The sequence below is a fragment of the Rhinatrema bivittatum genome, chromosome 17 (genome assembly GCF_901001135.1).
Source record: "Rhinatrema bivittatum chromosome 17, aRhiBiv1.1, whole genome shotgun sequence".
In the NCBI taxonomy this organism is placed as follows: domain Eukaryota; kingdom Metazoa; phylum Chordata; class Amphibia; order Gymnophiona; family Rhinatrematidae; genus Rhinatrema; species Rhinatrema bivittatum.
In genome coordinates, this window is record NC_042631.1 from 1794760 (window position 1) to 1821881 (window position 27122).

The following is a 27122-nucleotide window of genomic DNA, read 5'->3' on the forward strand; positions in this document are numbered from 1 at the left end:
TTGCAAATGAGCTGGACATACAAAGAAGCAGTAGGAACTGCTGGGTGAAAAAATAATCTACAGGGATACAGTTGTGTTATGATGTGTGCAGAAACATTAGTAGCATTACTAGAGCTTACAAGATTGTCAGTCTAACAGCAACTACCATATTATAACACATATCTTTTGTATAGTGCTTTATACTAGATGCCTTATAGCTAGAGAAAAAATTGTTCCATCTAGATCTCTCCGAATCCCATTATAGCAGGGCACTTTAATTTGAGTAAAGCAGTAGTACAGTATGCACACATATAGTTGTTTATAAACTCCAGGCAAGGACAAAATGGCAGCGCACTACCCTACTTGTCAACATAACACTGATATGAAGATAAACAAACTCCTTGCTCCTCCCAAAGGCCCACATTATGTAAGGTCAGGATTACTTCCATGTGCTGTAGTTGCTCTACAGGTTACTCCACCTAATATTGTCACCTGCAGTCTTGTCTGCTGAACTTTATTTCTATGTATTTAATGAACTAACATGGGGCCTGATGTAATAAAATGCACGCGGAAATCGGAACTATTTTCCTGCGTGTATTTTTTCAGCACATGTGACTGCACAGGATGTAATAATGGAGGAGTATGCTAATGAGATACATGCATGAGCATCTGTTTTCCGAAAGCGCAGAGCCACATCGCCGGGCACCTGATGCAGTATGTATATGAGGGGCTGCGTAAACAAGGACGCACTAGGGAAAACTGTGCATCTTTGTGCTCAAATGCATCGGGCGCCCACAACTGCAACCAGCGCGCAATGCGAGCATCCATTTTTACCCCACTCCTTCCAGTCAATTTTGCTGAAGAAACCCATAGTTAAGTGCCCCTTGCTATTGGGTGTGTACACTGCGAATCCAGAATTTGTTTTAAAATCAAGCCTGTAAGCCTTTTATTTTTAAACACCACAAGCAGTAAATTTAAGTGTCAGCGATACTAACGAGGAGGACTGTATATTTTAATTGACACCACCACCTCTGGTGCTAAAGTTAAATTTGCAGTGTTAAAAAGTGTGCGTTGGGTGCCGTATCTATATGAAATGGACATGTGATGAGCTCTACAGGTAACACTTGTTTGGGCATCGGGTGCTACTCCAGCTCATCCAAAATGCACGTCCAGCCGCAGGTAAACTTGTGCACTAGGCTGGGCGCATTTATTGCATCAGCTCCTCAGAGAGGATTTGGGGTTTTTTCCTCTTGAAATAAGGTTGAGAAATCCACAAAAACATCTGGTGTTAACCTTCATCATGCTCTATCCTGTCCTAGCCAGGAGACATTCACATCCTTTCCTTCTCCAGTTAGCAGAATGTGATCACCTGCTGCCTGCTCCTTAATAAATTGTCCCAGGAGCACATCTTAAATCTAACTTGAGCCCGTGGCCCCTTCCCCGGTAAGAGGCACGATTCGTGCAAATATCACAGGAGGATGGGCCCCACTCGCCACCCTTCGCCTTCCCTAGGGCTGCCCGGCACCAGGCACTCACCTCCAGCGCATGATCCCCACCGCGGAGGAGGCCGCGAACCAGGGGTCCAAGATGTAGATGCAGCGCAGCGTCTGCGCCCCGCGCAGCGCCGCCTGCAGCGCCGGGTTATCGTGCAGCCTCAGCCCCTTGCGGAACCAGTGCACCGAGTTCACCGCCAGGGGCAGCGCCTTGGGGGACTCGTTCCGCCCGCTCGCCATCCCTCCTCCTCCTCGCCGGCTCTTCAGCTCGCGCCCGCCGCCGCCGCGCGACGTCTCCTTCCCCGCCTCGCGCCCGCCGCACGGAAGTCTTCGGCGCAAATCCCTCCCGAACCGCGCGACCTCTGCCTGCCAAGCCGTCACCTTGCAGCGCAAGGGACGCGTTCCTTCCAGTAGGGGGCGTGGCTAGTCATGCTCCGACGCCATTGGCCAGTGCCCCCGGAAGAGCCACTACTTCCTGCTCCAGCCTCGCCCCGCCCCTTCTCCCCCTGCAATTGCGCCGCAGAGGGCGGGTGCCCTGCCTCGCTCCTCCTCGTTGCCGCGCCGTTCAGCTGAAATCTGTCCTGCCCAAAACTCACTGTCCATGCCACAGGGAGTCTTGCCACAGAAAATTGAGGGCTTTAGGTAGAAATCCAGGGTGGCATTCTCAGAAATGCTCCCGATCCGCATGCAAGTTCCAGAGTCGCAGTGTTTGGATGAGACAATGGTACAGGGAAGAGAATTGTAGTTTGTTAGGACCTGGGCTTCATTTTGGGAAGGGGCATGGGCCGTTTCCCAAAAGAATGGACTCCACCTTAACCAGGCTGAAGCCACTAACCTTTAAAAAGAAGATAGTGCAACTTTTAAACCAGATGAGGGAGAGCCCCAATTCCCTCAGGCGTGCATGATTCGGAGAGTAAGAGAACAGGGAAAATAGGACATCCCAGTAAAGAGATTGCAGTAAATGCAAAGTGGACCAGGTGTTGTTAAGTAAGGTGCAGAAAGATTTCAAACTACCCCTATCACCTGATGAGCAAGTTATTAAAACAAAAAAAAATAACATACTTTGTATACAAATGCTAGAAGACTAAAAAAAGAAGAGTTAAAACTGTATAGCACTGGATGAAGAGGAAGATACAACTGGCATCTCATTGAACTGCTGGAAGGAAGATAATCAATGGGACTGGGTTACAAATTATATCGAAATGACAGGATGGATCAAATTTATGGAGCAGTGGCACTATATGTTAAAGAGAGCATTGAGTCAAACAGGATAAAAGTTCAGCAGGAAACAAAATGCAATGTTGAATCTTTATGGATAGAAATTCCAGGTGAAAAAGTGAATACAATAGCAGTGGGGGTGTATTACCGTCCACCTGGCCAGAATGAATTAACAGACAATGAAATGCTAAAAGAAATTAGGGAACAGGCACAACGGAGGCTAATTCAAATCTAAATTGATTTCTGAAATGTTTTCATTTGTATATTCAAATACTTAGGGGTGTGCAGTGTTTGATTTTTTTGTTTTCATTTTGTTTTGATTTTTGCTTGATTTCATTTTTAGTAGAAATTTGTTTTTGATTTATTGCCATAAAAAACCACATATTGCAGTCAGTTCCTCACATCAAGATTATACATTTACATCCATCCTTCGTAACAATAACAGCCTTCTATCACCCAATCCCACTTTCCTTCAACCCTCTCCTCCCTTCTTTTTTGAAACTCCCCCATCCCCAGTTTAGGCTTGTGTTATCCCCTTCCTCTCTTGCCTCTCTATTCATACCAATTTTATTTTAAACAAATGAACATCGCTAGAATTTAAATATACGTTTCTGTTAGGCCACTTTGTTCCTCCCAACAAGCTCTTCTAAAGGTTAATGACAAGAAAGAAAATGGCCTTCGTCAGTCCTGCGTCCCTGACTGTGGAATTCAGTGAGGGCTCTGCTACCTACCAAAAGCATAAAGCATGGCTCTTTATTGAAGGTTTCAGCTGATGTATTTCATGGTATATGTTCTGTTTAGTCTGCATTGTGTTATGTGAACTTTCTGATTTGTTTAGGGTCTTTCTGTAAACTGCATCTATAAATAAATAAATGTGTGTTAAGCATAGTGAGCCCAGGATTTTGTTTTTCTGTTCAGTAAGTCTCTTTCCATTGCCTTAACTAGCAGCAGAACTCCATCTATTCTTTTTTTTATCAGCCTCAACCTTGTACTTCAATAGTACCTTGCATTGAATAATTACAATGGCAGAATATTTCCTGGTCTTGGGTAGTGTCAGAAAAAGGAGAGTCAGAACATCAGGCAGGAAGGACATTTAACAATCTACTGGCTTGAAATCTTTTCTCTGCTCCACTGGTCCCCATTTTTATTGAAAGAAGGTGAGCTCAGCAATTCTGTAATGTGCCCCATTGTTTTATAAATTGCCATAATCTGGACTTCTTTTGCTGTGAGAAACAGAGCCAGGACTCTGGTTATGGAGAAAGTGACTCAGAATGCTTCAGTATTGGCTCTGGTCCAGGAACAGATTGTAGAGAGATTGGTCAGGAGGAAGTCATAAAAAATGATGAGGTTGGCCCAGGGTGTGGGGCCCCCTGAGAGACTGAAGAGCAGTAACCATGGGTGGGACGTCCCCTACACTTCAGTCTCAAGGGAGCTCTCCCCTTTATCCATTCTCTCTTCACAGACTCCCAGCCAGGACTTCCCACGCTCCCTGGGTCTGCTCAGTGCTGCCCAATCCTGTGCCTGCAAGGAACAATCACTATGGATGTGCAGGCACAATATTTTTGGTTTAGCTTGTTTTTTGTTTCATGGTTTTTCTTTTTTGTTTCATTTAATATTTATTTTGGTTCAGTTTGTTTGCTGAAGCAAAATAAACGTTAAAAATAAAAACAAGAAAAACAAACAGGTCCCCCCCACCTACTACCCTTACTGGGGGCCTCCTCAGGCCCCTCCAAGCTGCCACCCCAAAGAAAAGCAGCTAAATAAAGGTGGTAGGGCTCGAGCCTTCCCCTGTCTCTCCAATTCACCCTTGCGGCCCCCACTTACCCCTTCCATAAATGTGCTTCATCCAGGTAAAAGGGTGGGGGAAGCCGCCGCGAGCAGCACCATGTTCTATGGCTGTAGAAATGGTGCCATTTTTAAATGGGAGGGGGCAGATGTGCTTGCTGTCCCTTTCTTCCCCTATTCAAGGGGCTAGGGGGGGCTGTGAAGGTCCCCAGCCCCAGTGATTTTATATGGGGTGGGAGGGGAGGTAGAAGAGGCTGGGAAGGCTCAGGCCCTGCCATATTTATTTATTTATTTACTCTTCTTTATGGCAGACGAGAGGGAAGTCGGAGGGACCCAAGGAGCAGTAGCAGGAAATGGCAGAAACTGCAGGTTTTTGGGGGGTGTGAGCCAATTGCCAAAACAAAAAAATAATTTTGCTGGTTTTTGCTAGGCATGTGCATTCGTTTTGGGTAAAGTGAACAAAATGAAAATGGGACGTTTCAATTTGGATTATCCATTCATTCAAAACAAATGCCCAGCCCTACTGATCACCCCCCCCCCACACACACAACTTCTCCATGTGCTAGCAGATGCCCCGTCTGCAGCTGCCTCCTCCCTCCTACACTTCTTGTGTGCCAAGATATGCCCAGGTCTTCCCTGCAGCTGACAGCACCTGACCCCTCTCTGTATGAAGGACTCTTGTACGTAACCGTTAAACTTTGTTAAGCAGACTCCCTACAAGTGCCCATGATTGGAATATCACAAGCAGTCTCTGTAAGACCCATCCTGCGAAACGTACGGTAATGTGGGACAGACAGGTATAAGAAACTGAAGGACAGCTCTTTAAAGAATTCAAAATGTAATATTAAGGTGGGCGACTGAAATCCAGAATATCTGGGGTAGCATTCTCAGCGCGCACAATACCTCAGAGGCAGGCTGGAGTTTCTGTGCATGGAGAAGGACTTTGGGTTTCTTAGGAACTAGGGAATATTGTGGAAGGAGAAGCCTAGTCCAGTAGGATGGAACCCAGCTGCTGGCATTCACAAAAAGGAAGGAGCAACCTTTAAACTTATCAGGGAGAGGCAACTCTGGACCTGGAGTGCAACAAACAGGCTATCCATAATGAATATGCATGAGACAGGTTTGCATGCAGCTATACCTCATGCATATTCATTGTGGATATCCTGAAAAGCAGGTCTGTTTGTGGCACTCCAGGACAGGAGTTGGCTATCCCTGAACTAGACTGGGGAGAGTTGACAGTCACTGACCAATGGGACAGGGTGAGTGCAACTACCTGCCTGCCGTGTGAATTACTGCACAGTATACAACGAACCACAGTGGTCTTTGACTACCTTTGGAATTTTTTCTGAATATGCAGAACTCTTATTAAAAATTGAGCAAGAGCCATCACTGGAATTTCAGAAGTGGCTCCTGCTGTTGCTGCACATAAATGCTTCAGCAGGATTACAAATAGTCAACAGCAAGTGCAACTGGCCAGAAGTAATTCTTTTTCCTGGGATCCCAACACCTAGTACTGTGAAAAGTCTTTTCTGGCTCCTGTCACATCACACGGATACACAGCACCGAGGCTGTGAGCATAGGAACACCGCCTGCCTGCTGCTTCCAGTCCTGTGGCTAATGTGGCAGTCCCATGAAATATTTGTCAGTGTTACCAACCTAACGCCACCACATCACGAGGGCTGGTTTTTTCCAGCTCTCATTTCAACACAGACTGCTTTTAGATACAAATAAGAAAGCCAGCTCTGGCTTATCACAATATTGAGTTAGTTTGCAATACCTAACTGTTCCTTTAGCATAAAACAGATATCCCCTTCCTTTTCATGAAATATCTCCTTCCTCGTCCCCGGGGGGGGGGGGGGCTGAATGGTAGGAATGCCATTGGCTCTCTGTGCTTTGGGAATCTCCCCTTGCCAGGCTGGAATTAAGTTATTCACCCCTCATAAAACATTTTTTGTTGAGCAAGGCCTTAAAAGTGATGAGGGATGTTGGATCAGGAGGAGAGCTGTGATCCCTTCATATATTATGCATTATAAGATATCTCAGTAAAGGCTGAACACCTCCCAAGTTGCTTTTTATTATATGAAAAAGATGATTTTTTTCCCGAAATACAAACCATCCACACAAGTTAGCAGAAACAAAACATTCTTTGCTAAATAAATAAATGAAGATTCTGTTCATAATTACAGAAAAACCCCCCAGCAAGTAACAATTAAACTCCTGCTGAAGGCAGTGGGTATGGAAAGCTAGTTTTACAAATAATGCTAAGACCAGCTCAGCTGGTTATCTCCAACTGCACGTGGGAACCTCTCCTTCCAATGTGGCTAAGCAAAGTGGAGTCAGAAGTGCCGGTGTGGAAGAGGATAAAATCCAAGGCTGGCAGATTCTGCCCAATACATGAGCATCATCTACAGCTTGTTTGCGGATTTCTTTCAGAATCTTCACAGGGACCAACCCCTCCACCTTCAACGTGAAGCTTTGAATTGTAATTCTTCTGTTGCTGAGGGACAACCCATCCAATTCATTTATTTTCTTTCCCTACAAAAGCTTAATGCAGTTCAGTGTTGGAAGTTCAGGAGTGCCTTCAGAATGCAATATTTTCCTTTCCATGCTATCTATGGCTGTGCCTGTAGCAGAGAATAAGCCCCTCGCTTGCTTCAATACACAGGGAGGAGGAAGAATGGTCTGCTCTCAGAGTCAAGAGAAGTTCAGGGCTGGGAGTTCAAGGGCCTCCTTCTGCCACTGACTCCTGGTCTGATCTTGCACAAGCTCTAAACATGTTTTGTCTCCTACACTATTCATAATTCATCTTAGCCACCATCCCTCAATAAGTGGTCCAAACACCCGTCTGCAGGCAAGAGAGTAAACCCAGGACTGGAAGGCCCACAGACTCGGGTAGCAATGCTAGTGCCACCCTGCCTGCCACACACATGGCTTGTGTCAACTGCCCGCCACTTTAGTTCATTCCTATCCCTAACAAGGAAGGCTTCAGTTTCCTACTGCATAGGGCTAACCGCATGGCTTCCTTATCCTCATCTGCAGATTCTGCAAGGTCCGCTGTATGCATTCTCTAGGGGAGATAATTCTGGAGACGGGAAGGCATGTTTGCTTGCAAAATACAGTTTGCAAAGCTGCAGAAAAAAAAGCAAAAGTATTTACAGGCAAAAAAATAAATTATTTCAAATACCTGGTTGTAGTCCAAACCATTTACAATCAGTAATAGATTGGATTTTTTTTTGCTAAACAAACCTGAATCACTTTTACTAGAATAAAACTGTATTTACTCAAAATTCTGTAGAAATGTATTTTTTAAATGGAGTTGCCAAGTACTTTTTAAATACAGGAGTGTATATTTATCTCATAAATCTTCACAGAGCTGCAAAGACCATGGCTGGGATGTTTTGAGTTCCTTTATAAGGCTCTCAACACACACAGCATGTCAGACATGGTGCAATAACCTGGTAAAACACATATTACTTACAGCATTTTATATTGATTGAAGTTGTGCAGTGCTTCCACTGTGCACAACTGCAAAACCAGCCCCTGGATTCAAAGAAACTGTACTTTCCTCTGTCCCTGTAAAATCAGATCTTGATAACTTAACATTGGGCTTGGATGGAGACAGCCAGAGCCCAATCAAGCACAGAGTACTACTGGGCAATATCCATGAGGCCATTTTTTTGTAGGCTTCAGGTTGGAACAGGATGTGCCACTGGTGGGATATTAATTCCTCAGAAAGGCCTCAGGGCATTCACTAGGTCCTGCAGCCCAGGTGATTTTTTTCCATAAAAAATGAACTTTGGAAATCCCAACGGCACACGTAGAGCCAACTGAGGCACACAGGTACAGCTAGACAGGAAAGAGCACAGTGAATCAGAGCAGTACAAATTAAAGAGATACCCTCCCCAGGAAGCTGAGTGTCCCTTCAGAGGCGGAGCAGGCTTCTGCACTCCTCTTGTCCAGCAATCTCATCCCATATTCTCTCGGTGTTGTGCCCCTGCTAAACTGGCCCACACCTGCTTGTACAGGGGTAGACTTCATTGAAATATAAATGTAAGACGTGTATATTTTATATGGATTTTCATCACACACACAAGCAGTAATGCAGCAGCAGACTCGCAGTCCAGCAGCATCATGCTGTTCCTTTAAGCTTCCCAATGCAATCCCATCCATCTCGCTAGAGCATTCAGAGCCGCCGGGGATTTTATATCCTCAGCCAATGTGGCAGCCTTCAGTCAAGAACCACACAACAGAGATCCTTCTAGACCAGAGCCCTAAATCCAGCCAGCACCGTGACTCCCTCCCTACTGCCTCAGTAGCAGCCCCAAGGAGCCAGATTCCAACCCAGCTCCCTTCACATGGCAGTGCATAGCACTAAGCCCTGACAGCAGCCCAGCATCCTGCACCACAACACTTCTTGCATTCATAAAGCCAGGGGTCAGTGTTAGGACCAGCAGGTTGCTCCAGAGACATCATTCCCATTTCTCCTAAGAAAAACAGGGCTGCAAGTTGTTTGTTGTAATGTGGTGAAAGCAGGACTGGACCAGCCCGACCCTACAAACTGCAGTAATGTTCCCTCAGATACCAGGAAAGGAGGAGCAGCCACAAGCTCTGTACAGAGAGGAATGTGCCCGGCCTTACCCCCTGTCCACTGGCTCCTTAGGGAAACCTTCACGCAAGGATGAGAAACATTGCAGGGGCCTGAGTGGGAAAGGACAAGAAGCTGGTGTCAGGCCCCATAAGAAGGGCAAGAGGCCGCCTCACCACTCCCCAAAATGAGTTTTCAATATGGCAGAGAGAAGCAGAACGTACTCTCGCCCCCGGCAAACACCCAACAGAAAACTACTTTTGATTTTTTCTTGCACGTCAACATCTGTAACAGGAAGATTGAGGTGCTGAAGAGTTGTTCTCATTAATAACGAGACAGAAAGCATTTGGTGTAAAAATGTTTAGCTCTCGCCTGCAGAAGCACTGCCCAGGCGTAAGAGTTTAAACTCCAGGCTCACTTTTCTCATTCTCGGTTGGGCCACGCTCATCCTGCACTTTTTTCATCTCCAGCCCCTTCACCCAGGTGTAGGAGAATGAGCCAGCCAGGACCATCAGGTTGCTGGTCCACCACAGTAAGCTCTTCACCTCCTCATAGTAGATAACAGCCAGCACAGTCTGGACACAGGCCTTAGCGGTTCCAGAGATGTTGTGGGTCAGAGGGCTGGTGAACTTGATTTGAAGTCCAGTTACATACCCAATAGCAAACCCAAAGATGCCCCCCAGGATCATCACGCTCCAGAAGTTCAGGCTTCCCAATTTGTCAAAGTAATAGACTGTTTTCAGCTCTCCTAGCAGCAGCATCAGGGGCAGGAAGAGAATGCAGGCATTCAGGTTATTGTAGTACGTCAGCCGCCAGATGCTGCCATCCACCACTGGCAAAACCTTCTTGGTGTAGATGGCATTGAGAGACACACAGAGGCTTGCCAGCACACCAAAGAAGATGCCGAGCCAAGAAAGTGTGCCCTCTTCACCTTCCTGGTCTATCCCCAGCCAGAAACCACCTGCAGGGCAGAGAAAGATTTCAGACACGCTCTTAAAAGTTAAGTGCAGACTTTAAGTCACCGGGCCCACCCAGCTGCTCATAACCCTCTGCCCAATTTACTGATGGCACAGCTCCTGCTCTATTCACTTCCTATTGCCAGAGCATAGAAAGTGCAAAAAGCGTTCTTCTCTCGGGAGGGTCCTAATCAACGAGCTGGCATCACAGACACGTCGGTCTCCAGGCAGGGAAGAAAACAGCAGCTGCGCCCCAGTGAGGTCAACCCTTCCTCCAGGCCCTGCCTCCACCCACTCTTTATCTCGCTCTCCCTGCAGCTGAAACCCTCTTACAGACCTTATGGCAGCTCAGGTTTGCTCTTTTCCTGCTGTGATTTTTATGCTGCATTTCTCATTTTTTTCACATTTTCCCTACAAAAATATGGTGCAAAAGTCAGACTGAACCCAAGACGGAATTAAACATTACAGTCACCTATGTCTCCTGGATTTGCTTTGCTTGAAAATTTCTTTCTACTTCCCTGTTAGAGACGGAACAGATTAGGGATTGAGAGATGCAGGATCTAATGGCAAACTCGGAAATGGACTGAGGAGATGTTTCCTTATAAAATACAGTTAGAACAAAGGACATGCCATACTGGGTCAGACCCAGGGTCCAGCAAGCCCAGGATCCTGTTTCCAGCAGTGGCCAAACCAGGTCACGGGTACCTGGCAGGATCCCATGGGGTAGAGAGATTCGAAGCTGCTTATCCCAAGAATAAGCAGAGGATTTCTGCAGCTCTACGTTAATAATTGTTAATGGACTTTTCCTCCAGGAACTTGTCTAAACCTTTTTTAAACGCAGCTACACTAATAGCTTTCAGCACATCCTCTGGCAACAAATTCCAGAGATTAATTATTTTCTGTTATTAGTTTTAAATATATTATCCAGTAACTTTATTGTGTGTCCGCTGGTCTTTGTACTTTTTGAAAGAGTCAACAACTGATAAACGTTTACTCGTTCCATTCCACTCATTATTTTATAGACCTCTATCATATCTCCCCTCAGCCGTCTCTTCTCCAAGCTGAAGAGTCCTAACCTCTTTAGCCTTTTCTCAAAGGGGAATCGTTCCATCCTCTTTATCATTTTGGTCGCCCTTCTCTGTACCTTTTCTAATTCTGCTATATCTTTTTTGAGATGTGGTGACCAGAAGTGCACACAGTACTCAAGATGAGGTTGCACCATGGAGGGATACAGAGACATTATGATATTCTCTGTTTTATTCTCCAGTCCTTTCCTAATAATCCCCAGCATTCTATTTGCTTTCTTGGCTGCTGCTGCACACTGAGCAGAAGATTTCAACTTATTTTGAACAAGGATGCCTAGATGGCGCCTCGATCCTTTTCCTGAGTGATGACTCCTAATGTGGAACCTTGCTCTGTGTAGCTATAATTTGGGTTTCTCTTCCCTAAGTGCATCACTTTGCACTTATCCATATTAAATTTAATTTGCCATTTGCATGCCCAGTCTCCCACTTTTACAATGTCCTCTTGCAATTTCTCACAATCCTCTTGAAGAGTGGTTGAAGATTTGGCAGTTGGGATTCAATGCCAAGAAGGGCAGAGTCTTGCGTCTGGGGTGCAGAAATCCAAAAGAGCTGTGTGTGATGGGGACTAAAAGGCTGTTGTGCACGGACCCAGAGAGGGACCTAGGGGTGTTAGTGTCTGGTGATCTGAAGATGGTGAAGCAATGTGACAAGGCAACAGCTAAAGCCAGAAGAATGCTGGGCTGCATAGAGAGGGGAATATCGAGTAAGAAAAAGGAGGTGATAATCCCCTTGTGCAGGTCTTTGGTGAGGCCTCACCTGGAGTATTGTGTTCAGTTCTGGAGTCCGTATCTCAAAAGGGACAGACACAGGATGGAGACGGTCCAGAGAAGTGCAACCAAAATGGTGTGGGATCAGTATCAGTAAATGTATGAGGAGAAACTGAAGCATCTGAATATGTACACTCGAGAGGAGAGGAGACGCTGGGGTGATAGGATACAGACCTTCAGATACCAGGAAGGTTTTAATGATGTACAAACATCAAACCTTTTCCACTGGAAAGAAATCAGTAGAACTAGGGGTCACGAAATGAAACTCCAGGGAGGACGACTCAGAACCAACGTCAGGAAATAGTTCTTAACGGAGAGGATGCCTGGCATGCCCTCTGCAGGAGGTGGTGAAAACCAACAACGGTGAAAGGGCATGGGACAAGTACTTGGAACCCTAAAGGCTAGAAGATGGAAATGAAGGAGAGAGTGCGTGGAGTAACTTGATGGTGCGACGGTTATTGCCCTTAACCAATAATCCTTGATACTGCTGATGCAACTCAATCATTGCTCTCTGCTTCAACAGCAGGGCATAACAGGGAATTGGACTCAACAGCAATCAACGAGGGTCCTGACTTCTATGGTGTGGGAAACTGATAAGCATGGGGGAAACCTACACAGCACAGCAGATACTGGCATAAGCTTACTGGGCAGATGGGAAGGAGCATTTGGTCCTTTTCTGCAGTCATTTCTATGTTAACCACTTTGAATAATTTTGTGTCATCTGCAAATTTGATCACCTCATTTGTAGAGTGAATTAATATATGCATGGAAACATCTGTTTCAATTAATTTTGGGTTGTTTGATCCCAGACTGTAATGAGGTTTGCTTTTACCCCCAATTGAAAAAGGAGTTTAAAAAAAATGCATCAACATTAGCTCACCTCCATGCAAATCCCATTTTAGTAACAGGACCTTAAAGCAAGGTCCTTTTATTGCTGGAAAAATGTAACTACTGGCCAGAGGTGGAATAAAGTTAACTTGCAATGCTAGGGCTAGCGTTAGCCTAGGATGCTGTGCCCCAGTGTGGTTCTGGACTGGGAGTTCAAGGGGCTTGGACTTGTCTTGTGTGTACACAGTTTTTACAAGTACAACTTTTATGCACATAAACCATGCTATTTGCTTGCTAAGCACATTTTTGTGTGCATGCTCGTTTTTTTTTTTTTAATTTAAACTTCTAGTGTTTTAACATAGCATTTTCTTACTGCAGCAGGAGTTAACATTTTGCAAAAAAAAAAGTTAAGAAAATGTATGTTGAAATTTAGCACACATGATGCTCTCTGTAAGAATGCAGAGTAAGCAAATGCGACCTAGAACCATATTAAAAGTGACATCTCCTAAAAAGGATTTCAGCCATAACTCAGCATCTCTGGGCAATGTGAAAAGGGCTGCCATAGCAGGGAAAGTGGAAGAGTTTGCAACATTACTTATGTTTCTGTTTTATAAAGATCAATCTCACTTGAGGCTGCTTACACAAGGCCTTTACACTGGGTCCTAATTGCCTGAACTAATTTGCTTAGGGAGGACAGAGTGATAGGCTTTAAAGTATTATTTACCATTTAAGAGGTGGTAGAGCTGTTTTCTTGTTTGTTTTTCCCACCCACCTTATCTCAAATCTACATTTATAGATTATTGCCTAATTAGGGAGTGGGGAGAAAATGTATATAATAGGAACTAGTGTTTTGAACACAAAGTACAAAACAAACCCTCACAAATTTTAAAGGAAATAGTAAATCAACTGTAAGTCTGGCTACAGAGTCAAATAAAGTTGAGTAAATTTAGAAAATTTGATAAAAGGATGCAGATGGCAGTTACCCTGTCTTTTCAGAAAGCAATTCTGCAACTAGAACGTGTCCTCCAGCTGCTCTTGAAGCTAGGAGTAAGATGAAGGGTCTTTACTGTGTGTGACGACACAAGACCCTCAGGATAAGACTGAGGGCTGTAACGTGCCAACCTGAGCCTCAGGTAACAATGCCTTTCCCATCACTGCACTTACCCAAAATGATCCCACAGGAGAGCAAAGCATACATGGAGGTGGTCTGCTTCAGCAGCAGGTAAGATATGATAACATTGAACACTGTGCTGAGGCAGCGTCCCACAGTATAGAAGGCTACACCAATGAACTTGAGACACAAGTTGTTAAAGGTGATCATCCCAATGAAGACTACAGAAAGGGGCAGGATACTGCGCAGCACCTTGAGGTCAAAGCGGAGCGAGGGGAAGTCCAGGGGGCCTGCTGAGAAGATGTGGGACAGCAGCGTGATGCCCTTACAGAGCAGCACAGTGACCACACACTGGAAGCAGGTGACAAAGATGGGGGCATCCAGCTTCAGTGATGGGCTGTCCAGCAGGTAGTGGTTCAGGAAGACCATGGTGATGGAGATGAACCAGTAGAGAAATACCACCAAGGCAATCTTGAAAGCTTTGATTAAAAAAGACTCCTGAACACTCTTCTCTTCTCCCTGCCCATCTAGAGTGGCGCTGGAACCCATCAGTGCCATCCGAAGAATTCGTGAACGCTTCAGTTTTAGAGTTCTGTTGATTGCAAGGAAAGAGAAAGATGTTACAAACCCCAAGTCCTAGAGTGAAACGGTCACCTCATCTTTAAAGAAAACCGAAAGCGCAGAGCAAAAACAAACATCTGTCAAGTTATCCACTTTATACTTTCCAAAAATGAAAGCCTGCCCCACTGAAAGCCAGACTCTCCCCATCCTCAGTCAGGAAAGCCAGACCAGCCCCGCCCCTCCCCCATCCTCAGCCAGGAAAGCCAAGCTCTCCCTTCCCCCATCCTCAGCCAGGAACGCCAGACCAGCCCCTCTCCCATCCTCAGCCAGGAAAGCCAAGCTCTCCCTTCCCACATCCTCAGCCAGGAACACCAGACCAGCCCCTCTCCCATCCTCAGCCAGGAAAGCCAAGCTCTCCCTTCCCCCATCCTCAGCCAGGAACTCCAAGCTCTCCCCTCCCCCATCCTCAGCTAGGAAAGCCAGACCAGCCCCTCCCCATCCTCAGCCAGGAAAGCCAAGCTCTCCCCTCCCCCATCCTCAGCCAGGAAAGCCAGACCAGCCCCTCCCCATCCTCAGCCAGGAAAGCCAGACCAGCCCCTCCCCCATCCTCAGCCAGGAAAGCCAGACCAGGCCCTCCCCCATCCTCAGCCAGGAAAGCCAGACCAGCCCCTCCCCATCCTCAGCCAGGAAAGCCAAGCTCTCCCCTCCCCCATCCTCAGCCAGGAAAGCCAGACCAGCCCCTCCCCATCCTCAGCCAGGAAAGCCAGACCAGCCCCTCCCCATCCTCAGCCAGGAAAGCCAGACCAGCCCCTCCCCATCCTCAGCCAGGAAAGCCAAGCTCTCCCCTCCCCCATCCTCAGCCAGGAAAGCCAGACCAGCCCCTCCCCATCCTCAGCCAGGAAAGCCAGACCAGCCCCTCCCCATCCTCAGCCAGGAAAGCCAGACCAGGCCCTCCCCCATCCTCAGCCAGGAAAGCCAGACCAGGCCCTCCCCCATCCTCAGCCAGGAAAGCCAGACCAGGCCCTCCCCCATCAGCCAAGAAAGCCAAGCTCTCCCCCCCCATCCTCTGCCAGGAAAGCCAAGCTCTCCCCCCCCCCCATCCTCTGCCAGGAAAGCCAAGCTCTCCCCTCCCCCCTCCTCAGCCGGGAACGCCAGACCAGTTCTAATGCAGGGAACGGAAGCAAAGCAGCCCCAGCTCCTCTCCTGCCCTCCCGCCAAGACCCCGGTTTTACCCCATGGGACATCCGGATGCCGCTCCTACCGCGCCATAAGTGCTCCACATCCTCCTCCGCTTCCGGCTCCGCCCTCGCCGTGACGTAACTGCGCTGCGCGAGGAGGGAAGGCGTAGAGTTCTCGCATGCGCGCGCAATCAGTGCCCGAACTGCGGAAAAGCCGGAGGTCTTGGAAGGAAGGATACGGCCCGCCTCCTGCTTGACCTCAGCCAATCAGCAAAGCCCGCACGGTTCTTCGTGCCCGCCCCCTGAGCGCGCGGTGGGTGGGACGGAGTTTAGTGGTTTGCAAGCCATTTTTCCATTGCACTGCAAGCTGGCCGTGCACACTTTTCCCTGAGCTTTCCATCCAATCATTTTGTGTGTTGGATTTGGCAGTAAAGGGACGGAAGCGGGTCGGGGTACGGAGAGGATCCCTGTTCCGATCATGCTTTCAGCTATCGGGGGTGGGGGTGCCAGTTACTGCCCGACAGGGGCATCCAAGATCAGCCCTTTGGGGGCCTCCCTAACATGCAAATTAACTGGGGAGGCCGGCGATAGTACATGAAAATATCGATGACCATTTATTGTAGCTCTTCAGAAAATCAGACTCAAGAGGCGATGCTGTAGGACCGCAGCTGAATTTCCTTAGTATCTCATGTTCCTTAGGTGAGCAGCACTGAATGGGGGTGTGGGGTCTCAGTCCTAGAGAGCCACAAACAGGTCTGGTTTTCAAGATATTACTATGAATATATATTTGCATACAATGGAGGGAATGCATTCAAATATACCTTCCGCATATACATTGTGGATATCTTGAAAACCAGACCTGTTTGTAGCACTAGGACAAAAGGTCCCTAGCCTGGTTTAAATGATGGAAAATCCTTGTCCAATCCATCATCCTCTGCTAAAATCCTAGGAAAAGAAAGTTCCACCCCTCCATACAGCAGGTACTTACTAATCTCCCACTCTGTCCATCTTCCCAGAGAGAATTACAGAAATCAGTAGAAAAATATTAGGCTCAAGTTCACATCCTGTCTTACCTGTTCCTTTGCTTGCAGGTGCGGCTTCTGGTGAATGATCACTTCCTGGAACACTATATAAGCAATAAGCATGCTCTAAGCTGACGATGGGAGGGGGGGGGGGGGCTTGAACAGCAAGTTCCTGAAAGCCAGCCGCCGCATTGCAAAACACCTCCAGCAACTCGCTTCCAGCAGCCAGGAGAGCGCTGCCATCTCCTGGGGCCAATCCGGGCTCAGAGACAGGAGCACAGAGTGGGATGTTCCTGTTAGGAGATTACTTGCCATGATAGGTATACAGACTTAAGAAGTAGTTGAAAACTAATTTAACTCATTCTAGGCATAAATGTTGAGAACTGACCCGAGCCACAGGTGCCAAAATATCTACCATGGCAACTGAGCTTTCATAGGTGTGTCAGGTTATATAGTGTTGGTTCTATTTTCATAAAGTTTCACATAGGAATAGAATAACAGAAGAAAGCCTCCAACCCCTGTCTAGCCTCAGATTAGTGCAATACAACATCCTGGTAGGCAGAAGCAAGGTATTTCAGAAAAGGAATGTCATTGCATGGTAGCAGGGAGTCTGATGCAGTTTGTTCCTGGGGTTAAACCCTTCCAGAAGGGAGGCTAGGAGATGTCCCACATGGGGAGCCCAGGCACGCTGGCTAACAAAAGCAGGAAGCCAGCCATGTGTAACCAGCAGGCTGCACGAGCGCTGATTAGAAAGGAATTTGGTCTGACTGTGGTCTTCCTGATGGAGACTTGTCATGGAAATACCAGGCTCTCTGCAAGCTGCATGAACGTTCTTTTAAAAGCAATACTTAAGACATAAGAACATAAGAAATTGCCATGCTGGGTCAGACCAGGGGTCCATCAAGCCCAGCATCCTGTTTCCAACAGAGGCCAAACCAGGCCACAAGACCCTGGCAATTGCCCAAACACTAAGTAGATCCCATGCTACTGATGCAATTAATAGCAGTGGCTATTCCCTAAGTAAACTTGATTAATAGCAATTAATGGACTTCTCCTCCAAGAACTTATCCAAACCTTTTTTGAACCCAGCTACACTAACTGCACTAACCATCTCTTCTGGCAACAAATTCCAGAGCTTAATTGTGCATTGAGTGAAAAAGACTTTTCTCCGATTAGTCTTAAATGTGCTACTTGCTAACTTCATGGAGTGCCCCCTAGTCCTTTGTTATTGACAATGGAATAAATGGTGATTTTACATTTATACTGTCTCTTCAATTGACTTTTAGTAGATTTAGCCTGTTTTTGCACAGAGGCAATTGTTTTTTATGACTTCTGAAAAGTGGAGTATCTTGGAGATAGATCCCCCCTCTCTTGCTTCATCTGGATGAAGTCATTCCCATTTCCCCCACTAACCAATACACTTATCTGTTGGGGAAGGATAGAGAACTGTGTGGAAGTATTTGAGATTCTGCTCTTAAAATAATGGCATTGAGAAGGTGACAGCCACTTCCTGGAGGGGAAATGAAGCACCCCCAGAGGCTGAGACACCTGCTACTGGGCAGTGGGCAGATGTGCGGTACCAGATCAACAGCAAATGCCAGTGGAAAACAATTGTATTGGGAGAGGGGATGGAATGGCTCAGGGCCACTTCTACGCTAACTTGTGCTGAAAACTGAAATTGGTGTTCCCCATGCATGAAAAATAGCAACTTCACTCATGCCAGCACCTGCAGACTTACCTTCCATCCTTCCCGCTGGCATCCATGCAGCCCTCCTCATTCTCACCTTCCATGCCTGCCCCCGCTGACCTCTAAATGCTGCTTCCTGCTGCCGACACCTCTCTCTCCGTCCTGCAGGGGAGACAGAGGCACCGGCGGCAGGAAACTGTTTAGCAGCTCTGCTGTTCATGGGAGTGGCAGGAAGGGCCCAGTGGGTGCCAAATGGCACCAACTCTTTTTCTCCTGGCAGGTGGGAGGTGAAAGTCGGCAGCAATGCTTCTCCGCAGAGGGCCTATCAGAAAAGGTGCAGAAGCCGCATCGGGAGGGGACGCTGGTGTCCCCTAGTACTTGGCGTCCTGTGCAACGACGCAGGTTGCAGACTCCAAGGCGTTAAATATGAGGCGGCCAAGCTGGCGAGGATACCTTATCTGCAGGAGGGAGGGAGGGAGGGAGGGAGATGTGTTTCAGAATGACTCCTAGGGCCGCATTGGTTTCCTCGATGTACAGAAAGGCCCAGAAACCACCACCAGCTGCGCGGCTTCATTTCCCTCTCTGGCCCCTGCATTGATGGATAATCGGGCACAGACACAGCGACATAAGAACAGACGCTGCTTCGAATCAGCGAGTCCAGCACCCAGGTCGATCGCAAGGAGGCCGGAGATCCAGCCCCTTCCTTCAGAAACTTGTCCAAACCTATTTAAAACTCAAGGGCGTTGCTAGTCCTTAGCACATTCCCTGGCAACAAATTCCACAGCTTAATTGTGTCTTCAGTCAAAGATACTTTTTAGTTTATTTTATATCATGGAGTGTCCCCTAGACTGAGGACTATTTGAAAGGAAAAACATTTTATAAATCTTCATTCTCCAGGTTGAAGAGCTCTAAGCCTTAAATTATCATCTTGCCTGCCCTTCTCTGTACCTTTTCTAGTTCTGCTTTATCGTTTTTGAGATGAGGAGATCAGAAGTGCACGCAATACTCAAGAGGTGGATTTATAGAGAGGCAATAGAGATTTGCTTTCCTTGAAACAAAATTTCCATTTCATTATTAAAACGAAACAACAGAGAGCGTAACAAAATTGTGTTTGTTTAAATAAAAAAGGCAATAGCCACCAGCCCCGGGATCTCCCCCTTTCTGTTGCAAAAACTGTGATTGTAAAAAGTCCCCACTGGGCCTTTCCCCCATCCCCAGGCTGACGTCTTTATGGTGCAGGAGCAATCCCTAGACGTCCGGTTCACAATGACGCCAGCTGGCGCCGGTCTCTGGCCCCTACAACCTCAGATTTCCTCGGCCCCATGAAGGAGCTTTACCATTGCAGGAAAGGTGAGGGAGGGATGGGGATCAGGCGCAGTGGGACTTGGCTTTATTTCTGAGAATGATGGGAGTGGGCTCCCAGGACTGCCTGCCACTGCTTTTCTTTTGTCTAAACACAAAACACAAATTTAGAAAACAAAAGCATAAAATAAACCCTTACATACCCCAAAGAGGCATCGTAGTTTCTGTCTCTTTCACACTAATTCCTAATGTTCTGTTTGCTTTTTTTTGACTGAGTTGAGGATTGTGACTGAGCTGAGGATTGTGACTGAGCTGAGGATTGTGACTGAGTTGAGGATTGTGACTGAGCTGAGGATTGTGACTGAGTTGAGGATTGTGACTGAGCTGAGGATTGTGACTGAGCTGAAGATTGTGACTGAGCTGAAGATTGTGACTGAGCTGAGGATTGTGACTGAGTTGAGGATTGTGACTGAGCTGAAGATTGTGACTGAGCTGAGGATTGTGACTGAGTTGAGGATTGTGACTGAGCTGAGGATTGTGACTGAGTTGAGGATTGTGACTGAGCTGAGGATTGTGACTGAGTTGAGGATTGTGTACGGTCATTGGAAGGTCCTTTTCCTGAGCAGTAACTCCTAACGTGGAACCCAGCATTGTGCATCTGTAGCTAGGATTCATTCTCCCTTTCCACTTACTCTCCTTTATCTGCCATTGAGATGCCCAGTTCCTCATTGCTCATATTTTAACTACTTTGAATACTTTTGTATCTTCTGCAGATTTGATCATCCATTGCTCCTTTTTCCAGATCGTTAATGAATGAAGGTAAACAACACCGTTCCCAGTACAAATCCCTGAGGGAGCCACTATTCACCCCTCTCCAGTGGGAAATCTCATTGTTCCTATCCTTTAACCCAGAGATTAGTGGGTCGAAGGAGCAATAATGTCTTGTCATTCTCTGATCAATGTCAGACAGGTCCCCAGTTGCTAATATTTAATTAATCAAAGTTTGATTTCCCATGTCCCTTAGATACCAAACCATGGTCTCTTTTCTGTCCAGATGTATAGTTGGCTAGGGCTTGTAACCTGCGATATGATATATTTATCAGACCTTAGTCTGTGCTTTACAACTCCCAGTGGCAGGTTTGTTTAAGACTGAGTGCAGCCAGGAGCATGCATGCTTGTCCACTTATCACAGAGGATTTGCACAGGGGGCACTTTCGTTACGTGCTGGAACGGCTTCATCATCAGGTTCACCTCCTCGTTCTTCGGTTTCTTTCTGTAACTGTTGCTACGCCTTTAGATCTGCTAATTCCTCCTCCCACCTTATTCTTTTCCTGATCATTACGGGGACTTTCATGAAGGGCACCTGCCTCTCTCTCATGTTCTTTTCCTTTTATTTGGGCTGTGGATTTCATTTACAAGCCATGGCATAAGTCAAATATCACAACCCATCGGCAGTTACTTCTTTTTATCCTTCTAGATTTCATTCCATTTACAAATATTCTTTTGCACCTCAGCTGCTTCCCTCCCAATTCTACCTTCCTTCATGCTTACAGGTATTATTTTGTTTTGGTAACAATTTGATATATGGCACATGCATTTTTGGGTGAAATTTCTAAGTTTGGGAAGGCAGATAAATAAATAATATCCATTTCTGCCAACTAGGCCCCATGACAGGAGGCTGCTCATGGTGGTCACCTTACAAACATTGGTAGACAGCAGCAGGAGGGAGCTGGCCCTGACACACAGCCCCTCGTCTCTACATCATCAACTCTGTCCCAATGAGAGGGAAGCTGCTGGCTAGGACAACTCGTGATCAAGCGGCTGATGAAAAACTCTGCATTTCATTTGTGCACCACGACCCTGCTGACCAAGCCCTCCCACGATGGAGACATCATGAAAAGGACATCGGGGTTCAGACATCAGTCGGAGGTTCTTCACTTCCCCATTCCCCTTTATCCTTCATGGTTACATGAGGAGGATTATTTTAGAAAGGAAATGACAGGCTTTACCTTTCCAGCTCACTAGGTAGGTTCTGCTCCCTCAGGTTCATGCAAATTCAGCTCAGGAGTCCTCAGACTTCACGCCCAACCCAGAGTGAAAGGACGATCATGCCCTCTCCCCTGCTCACAAACCCCACATCCACATTGCTGAGCTGGTGCTCTCAGCCGCCAGACATCAGAGCTGCAGCACAGGCTGGCGGTGATCTCCTGGTCCCTGCAGGAGGGGACGCTCCTCACCGGGGGCCTCCGATGTTTGACTCTGGAGGCAGGGTGAGGCAGCGGCTGTGGTACAGGTGTTTTGCAGGGGCACTTTTTGCTGCTTCAAAATTCTGCCACCTGAGGCTGCTGCCTCACCCTGCCTTATCAGAGAACCACTCCTGAGTCCCTCCTTGTGATGTGGGGCTATGTAAGTTCTTGTGTTCATTTCTATAACTTTTTATTTTCAGAGAAAAACTCTCTGCCTTGAAAGCAAGTAATTAATCTCTTGCACGATCAAATGACATGCCATGGAAACAAAAGAGTTATAAAGTAAGAAATATTAAGTAATAAAGCTTCCAAGGAATATTAATCTGTAAACCCAAATAAATAACTCTCAAGGATGTGGATCATCATTACAGCTCATACTGCTAATGTGATATAAAGTAAAGGGAATCATCCCGTGCTGATATCCTTTACATGTGAAAGGGGATCAAAGTCTATACTATTTGTCTAACTCTCCCTCCAAAGGCAGGGAATCCTTCAAATGACATTATTTGCCCCTGCTTGCCAGCTACTTCAGAAAGTCCAGACCTATAGGTATTTTCCGCATTCTAGTAATAATTAGCTTAGCTTTGATGATGGCTTATTGCTTTAGGGTATATCAAATTTAGAAAGTACTAATAACATTAGTAACTAAAAACAGCTTCAAGATGTGTGTTTGAAGGAAGCAAACTCTTCAGAATCATCTAATTGTGCCAGCAAATAAAGTTTGGCTGTGTGTTGAGCTTTAGGAGTCATTTCTTCAATAGCTTGTTTAACCTACTGGCCCCTACAATTTTTAGCCTTAAGTAGTTCCACCACCTGTGTGGAAGAGTTACCCTGAGAGTCCTCCAGCAAAGGCAGCAAACCCGTTTCATCAATAAGATGCATTTTTAGTGGAGAAGGGAGGAGGAATAGCCTAGTGGTTAGAGCACTGGACTATGAACCAGGAAACCAAGGTTCAAGTCCTGCTGTCACTCCTTGTGACCTTGGGCAAGTCACTTTACCCTACATTGCCTCAGGTACAAAAACGTAGATTGTAAACCCTCTGGGGATAGAGAAATACCTACAGTACCTGAATGTAAACCAGTGTGATATCTCAATTGAGATGAATGTCAGTATATAAAAATAATAAATAAATTTATTTTTGTTTTATAGGGCAGAAACTGCCACTCTGTGCAAGTAACCCCCATGTTTCTGTTAAGGGTAGTAACTGCCGCTCTGTGCAGGTTACCCCCATGTTTCTGTTAAGGGCAGAAACTGCCGCTCTGTGCAGGTAACCCCCATGTTTCTGTTAAGGGCAGAAACTGCCGCTCTGTGCAAGTAACCCCCATGTTTCTGTTAAGGGTAGTAACTGCCGCTCTGTGCAAGTAACCCCCATGTTTCTGTTAAGGGTAGTAACTGCCGCTCTGTGCAAGTAACCCCCATGTTTCTGTTAAGGGTAGTAACTGCCGCTCTGTGCAAGTAACCCCCATGTTTCTGTTAAGGGCAGAAACTGCCGCTCTGTGCAAGTAACCCCCATGTTTCTGTTAAGGGCAGAAACTGCCGCTCTGTGCAAGTAACCCCCATGTTTCTGTTAAGGGTAGTAACTGCCGCTCTGTGCAAGTAACCCCCATGTTTCTGTTAAGGGTAGTAACTGCCGCTCCGTGCAGGTTATCCCCATGTTTCTGTTAAGGGTAGTAACTGCCGCTCTGTGCAAGTAACCCCCATGTTTCTGTTAAGGGCAGTAACTGCCGCTCTGTGCAAGTAACCCCCATGTTTCTGTTAAGGGTAGTAACTGCCGCTCTGTGCAAGTAACCCCCATGTTTCTGTTAAGGGTAGTAACTGCCGCTCTGTGCAAGTAACCCCCATGTTTCTGTTAAGGGTAGTGACTGCTGCTCTGTGCAGGTTACCCCCATGTTTCTGTTAAGGGTAGTAACTGCCGCTCTGTGCAAGTAACCCCCATGTTTCTGTTAAGGGTAGTGACTGCTGCTCTGTGCAGGTTACCCCCATGTTTCTGTTAAGGGTAGTAACTGCCGATCTGTGCAGGTTACCCCCATGTTTCTGTTAAGGGCAGTAACTGCCGCTCTGTGCAGGTTACCCCCATGTTTCTGTTAAGGGCAGTGACTGCCGCTCCGTGCAGGTTACCCCCATGTTTCTGTTAAGGGTAGTGACTGCCGATCTGTGCAGGTTACCCCCATGTTTCTGTTAAGGGTAGTAACTGCCGCTCTGTGCAGGTTACCCCCATGTTTCTGTTATGGGTAGTAACTGCCGCTCCGTGCAGGTTACCCCATGTTTCTGTTAAGGGCAGTGACTGCCGCTCCGTGCAGGTTACCCCATGTTTCTGTTAAGGGTAGTAACTGCCGCTCCGTGCAGGTTACCCCCATGTTTCTGTTAAGGGTAGTAACTGCCGCTCCGTGCAGGTTACCCCCATGTTTCTGTTAAGGGTAGTAACTGCCGCTCCGTGCAGGTTACCCCCATGTTTCTGTTAAGGATAGTAACTGCCGCTCCGTGCAGGTTACCCCCATGTTTCTGTTAAGGGTAGGAAATGCCACTCCGTGCATGTTACCCCCATGCTTCTATTTAGACTAGTAACCTACTCTCCATGCAGGTTACCAAGAGTATGCTGATGGTTATCTGTCATCAGGAGAAATTATTTTAATTGAAAAAACTGGAAGAGCGAACCTTTGAATAGAGGTTGTTCTCAATCTGGCTAAGGGTCATCAGTGAAGCCTGAAGCTCATGTTCAACATTTTTGTGTAATTCTTGGATTGGTTCAATAAAAGATATCAGAGTCTGCAAAGACCTTGACAGGGTAAGAGATAAAGCAACGATAACGTGTTGTGTATGAACAATAAAAGGAAGAGAACTGTTTTTTTTTTCCATACACAGCACACTTCACATCTGCCATACATCTCATCCTGGTAATAACCCATTGTGCTACAGCCTCAGTCCCTGCCAACAAGCCTGCTTTGTGGGGCTCTGGCTCCCTCTAGTGCCTCAATTCTGCACTGCAGAAGTCACTTCAAAATCTGCTGAAGGCATGAGAGAAGCTGTGTATCCATGGGTTCCCCACTGATGCAATACGTGATTGGACACACGTCCATAACCCCAGATCCAATATGGCGATTAGCACATCCAAATCACCGCACAGCTAATAGCGCTCATCCCATGCAAATTCCATGTAGATGAGGCTATTAGCTAATCCCTGAGAAGCATAAAATTTTCTGTGTGGACAATGCGCCCATTGCAATGTGGAAAATGTTATGGCAGCCTGGGGCTTTATGCGATTCCTTCGTAGCGTATTATTAAGTAGGGGGAATTAAATAAAGCAGATTTAGTTAAACAATTTTGTGAAAAAAAAAATCTGGATGCCTAATTGATGGTCCAGGCCATGTATCCTGTGCGTATCTATGCTGATAGCAGGAGAAAACAGATGCCTGAAGATTGAGCATCTGTTTTCCCAACTTCCTTGACAGCCACCTCTCCTGTGCGCCCGATGCTGAGAAGGGGCTAGGATGCACACATTTTTCCTAGCGCTTCCTTTTTTGTGCGACCTCTAATATAAATATTGGATCACGCCCAGTAGAAGTGGCTGGGTCGTGTTTTCTATGCTGCAACGTGTGCTGAGCCTGTGATGTGATATCATGTACCAAGGTGTTCCAGCAACTTCTCATAGAGGCTCCCATTCTAGAACCTGTTCAGTATGTAAGGGAAGCTTGCACTGTGGTCTGTGCTGTATCTTTGCTGTAAATCTGGCATCAACTATGAACATGAAATTTGCCAGTGAAAAATTGTAATTTATAATAATAGTAGAAATGAATAGGTAAGATAATGTTCACTTCTCTTTTATTACCACTAGATAGCAGCACACACTTACTTGGTAAATGTGGATAGACAGAAACAGGTAGATCCATGGAGACTGGAGCTTAAATGCCTTTATTTGGATGCCAAATGTTGATCTGTGCAAGATTTCCAGAGTTCTGTATTTTTGTTCCATCACAACATTCTGTTTATGTTAATAAAACATTCTTGATGGATTCATTGCATTTTGGTGATATTCATGTTGCTATTAATGTGTTAAGGGTAGCAGGTGAGTGAGCTCTTTCTTCTGTGGTGTAATTGATGCAGCCTCAAGGGTGAATCCACGAGGCCTGTGCTGGCAGCTGGCGGATGCACCCTGTAGCAGGACAGTCTGGAGCTTCACCCTACCAGCCACCTCCCTTGCAGAGCCCTTGGGTTCTGGCGGCCAGCAGGACTTAGGCAGGTCCCTAGGGCAGTGAAGGTAGTTAAAATCCAAAGGCACAGCGATGTCAGAGTAATGATTCCAGGAACAGGCTAAAGTTGGGGCAGGCCACTGGTATAGGTGGTGGAATCTAGGCAAGGCGGCAGGTAACCGTAGCAAGGTCCAAGCAAGAGGTCAAGATCCAGAGAGTCAGGCCAAGGGAGGATGTAGACTGGATGAGATGGGCAGGACAGGACAAAGCTGGACAAGGAAGACTGGACGAGGCAAGGCTGACAACACACACTGCAAAGCAGGAGACCCATTGCAGAGGCATCTGATGCTTATCCAGAGGAGCCTTTACATAGGAGGATGTTGATGACATCATCAGAAGGCACCAAGGTCCAAGTTCCCACTGAGGGCCCTTTAAATGAGGAACTGCCAGGTGTGCTTGCATCTAAAGCAGTGGTTCTCAACCTTTCTAATGCCGTGACCCCGCAATACAGTTCCTCATGTTGCGGTGACCCCAAACCAAAAAATAATTTTGGTGGCTACTTCAAAACTGTAATTTTGCTACAGTTATGATTCGGAATGTAAATACCTGATATGCATTATTTATTCTCATTGCTACAAATCAAACATAATTTAAACATAGTGATCACAAAAACAATATTTAATTATATGTTGAGAAATATTTATTACTAATTCCAATAAATAACATTTCACCATGGCATAGCATGGGTTTAAATATAACAGTAATGTAACAGTAAACAACAGTGCAATAATTTGCAACAGTATGCTGCCAAATTCAGTGAGATGGTTGTGGTTGCTTCTTGCTTACCAATTCAGAAATGATTACACACAAAGCACCTTACACAGTATTGTGTGTATGGTGTGTGTACTGTTTTTACATTATTAACCTTTTTTAAACCAGCAGGCTCTCTTGGCTCTCCGCCTCTTGCCTCTCCGCCTCCTAGGTTTCTGTCCTCCGGCGCTTGCTGCGTCCGCCCACTGATGACGTCAGCAAGTGCCGGACACATGTAATGCGCTGCTATGGACTGTGGAGCGTTCCCCCCGCTTCCCCCGCCCCTTAGGCCCCGGATGGATGATGCAATCACGTCTGCGCA

At 46.5% G+C, this 27122-nt stretch overlaps 2 protein-coding genes across 7 annotated transcripts in view; both read right to left on the reverse strand.

The window, feature by feature from the left end:
- The window catches only part of CRY2 (cryptochrome circadian regulator 2), a 41065-nt gene extending 39188 nt beyond the window's left edge, over nt 1-1877 (reverse strand). For 3 of the 4 annotated variants that reach the window (XR_003853199.1, XM_029582248.1, XM_029582247.1), the window contains exon 1: nt 1516-1877. Coding sequence is in view for 2 of the 4 variants with exons in the window: in XM_029582248.1 (XP_029438108.1) it covers nt 1516-1712 (197 nt within the window). In the remaining 2 variants the exon portion in view is untranslated. The remainder of the gene's footprint in view (nt 1-1515) is intronic. The other variant, XM_029582249.1, reaches the window with a different exon arrangement.
- A 4652-nt stretch (nt 1878-6529) lies between these two features.
- On the reverse strand, nt 6530-16691 carry SLC35C1 (solute carrier family 35 member C1). 3 transcript variants are annotated; one of them, XM_029582655.1, is made up of 3 exons: nt 16620-16691; nt 13861-14399; nt 6530-10021 (listed from the first exon to the last, which is right to left on the reverse strand). In XM_029582655.1, the coding sequence occupies exons 2-3, from the start codon at nt 14363-14365 to the stop codon at nt 9462-9464; spliced, it is 1065 nt and encodes a 354-aa protein (XP_029438515.1). In that variant the 5' UTR covers nt 14366-14399; nt 16620-16691; the 3' UTR covers nt 6530-9461. The 3 variants fall into 3 exon arrangements, with proteins under 3 accessions (XP_029438515.1, XP_029438513.1, XP_029438514.1); XM_029582653.1 differs by lacking the exon at nt 16620-16691 and adding an exon at nt 15601-15729; XM_029582654.1 differs by lacking the exon at nt 16620-16691 and adding an exon at nt 15630-15726.
- Between the last annotated feature and the right edge of the window lie 10431 nt (nt 16692-27122).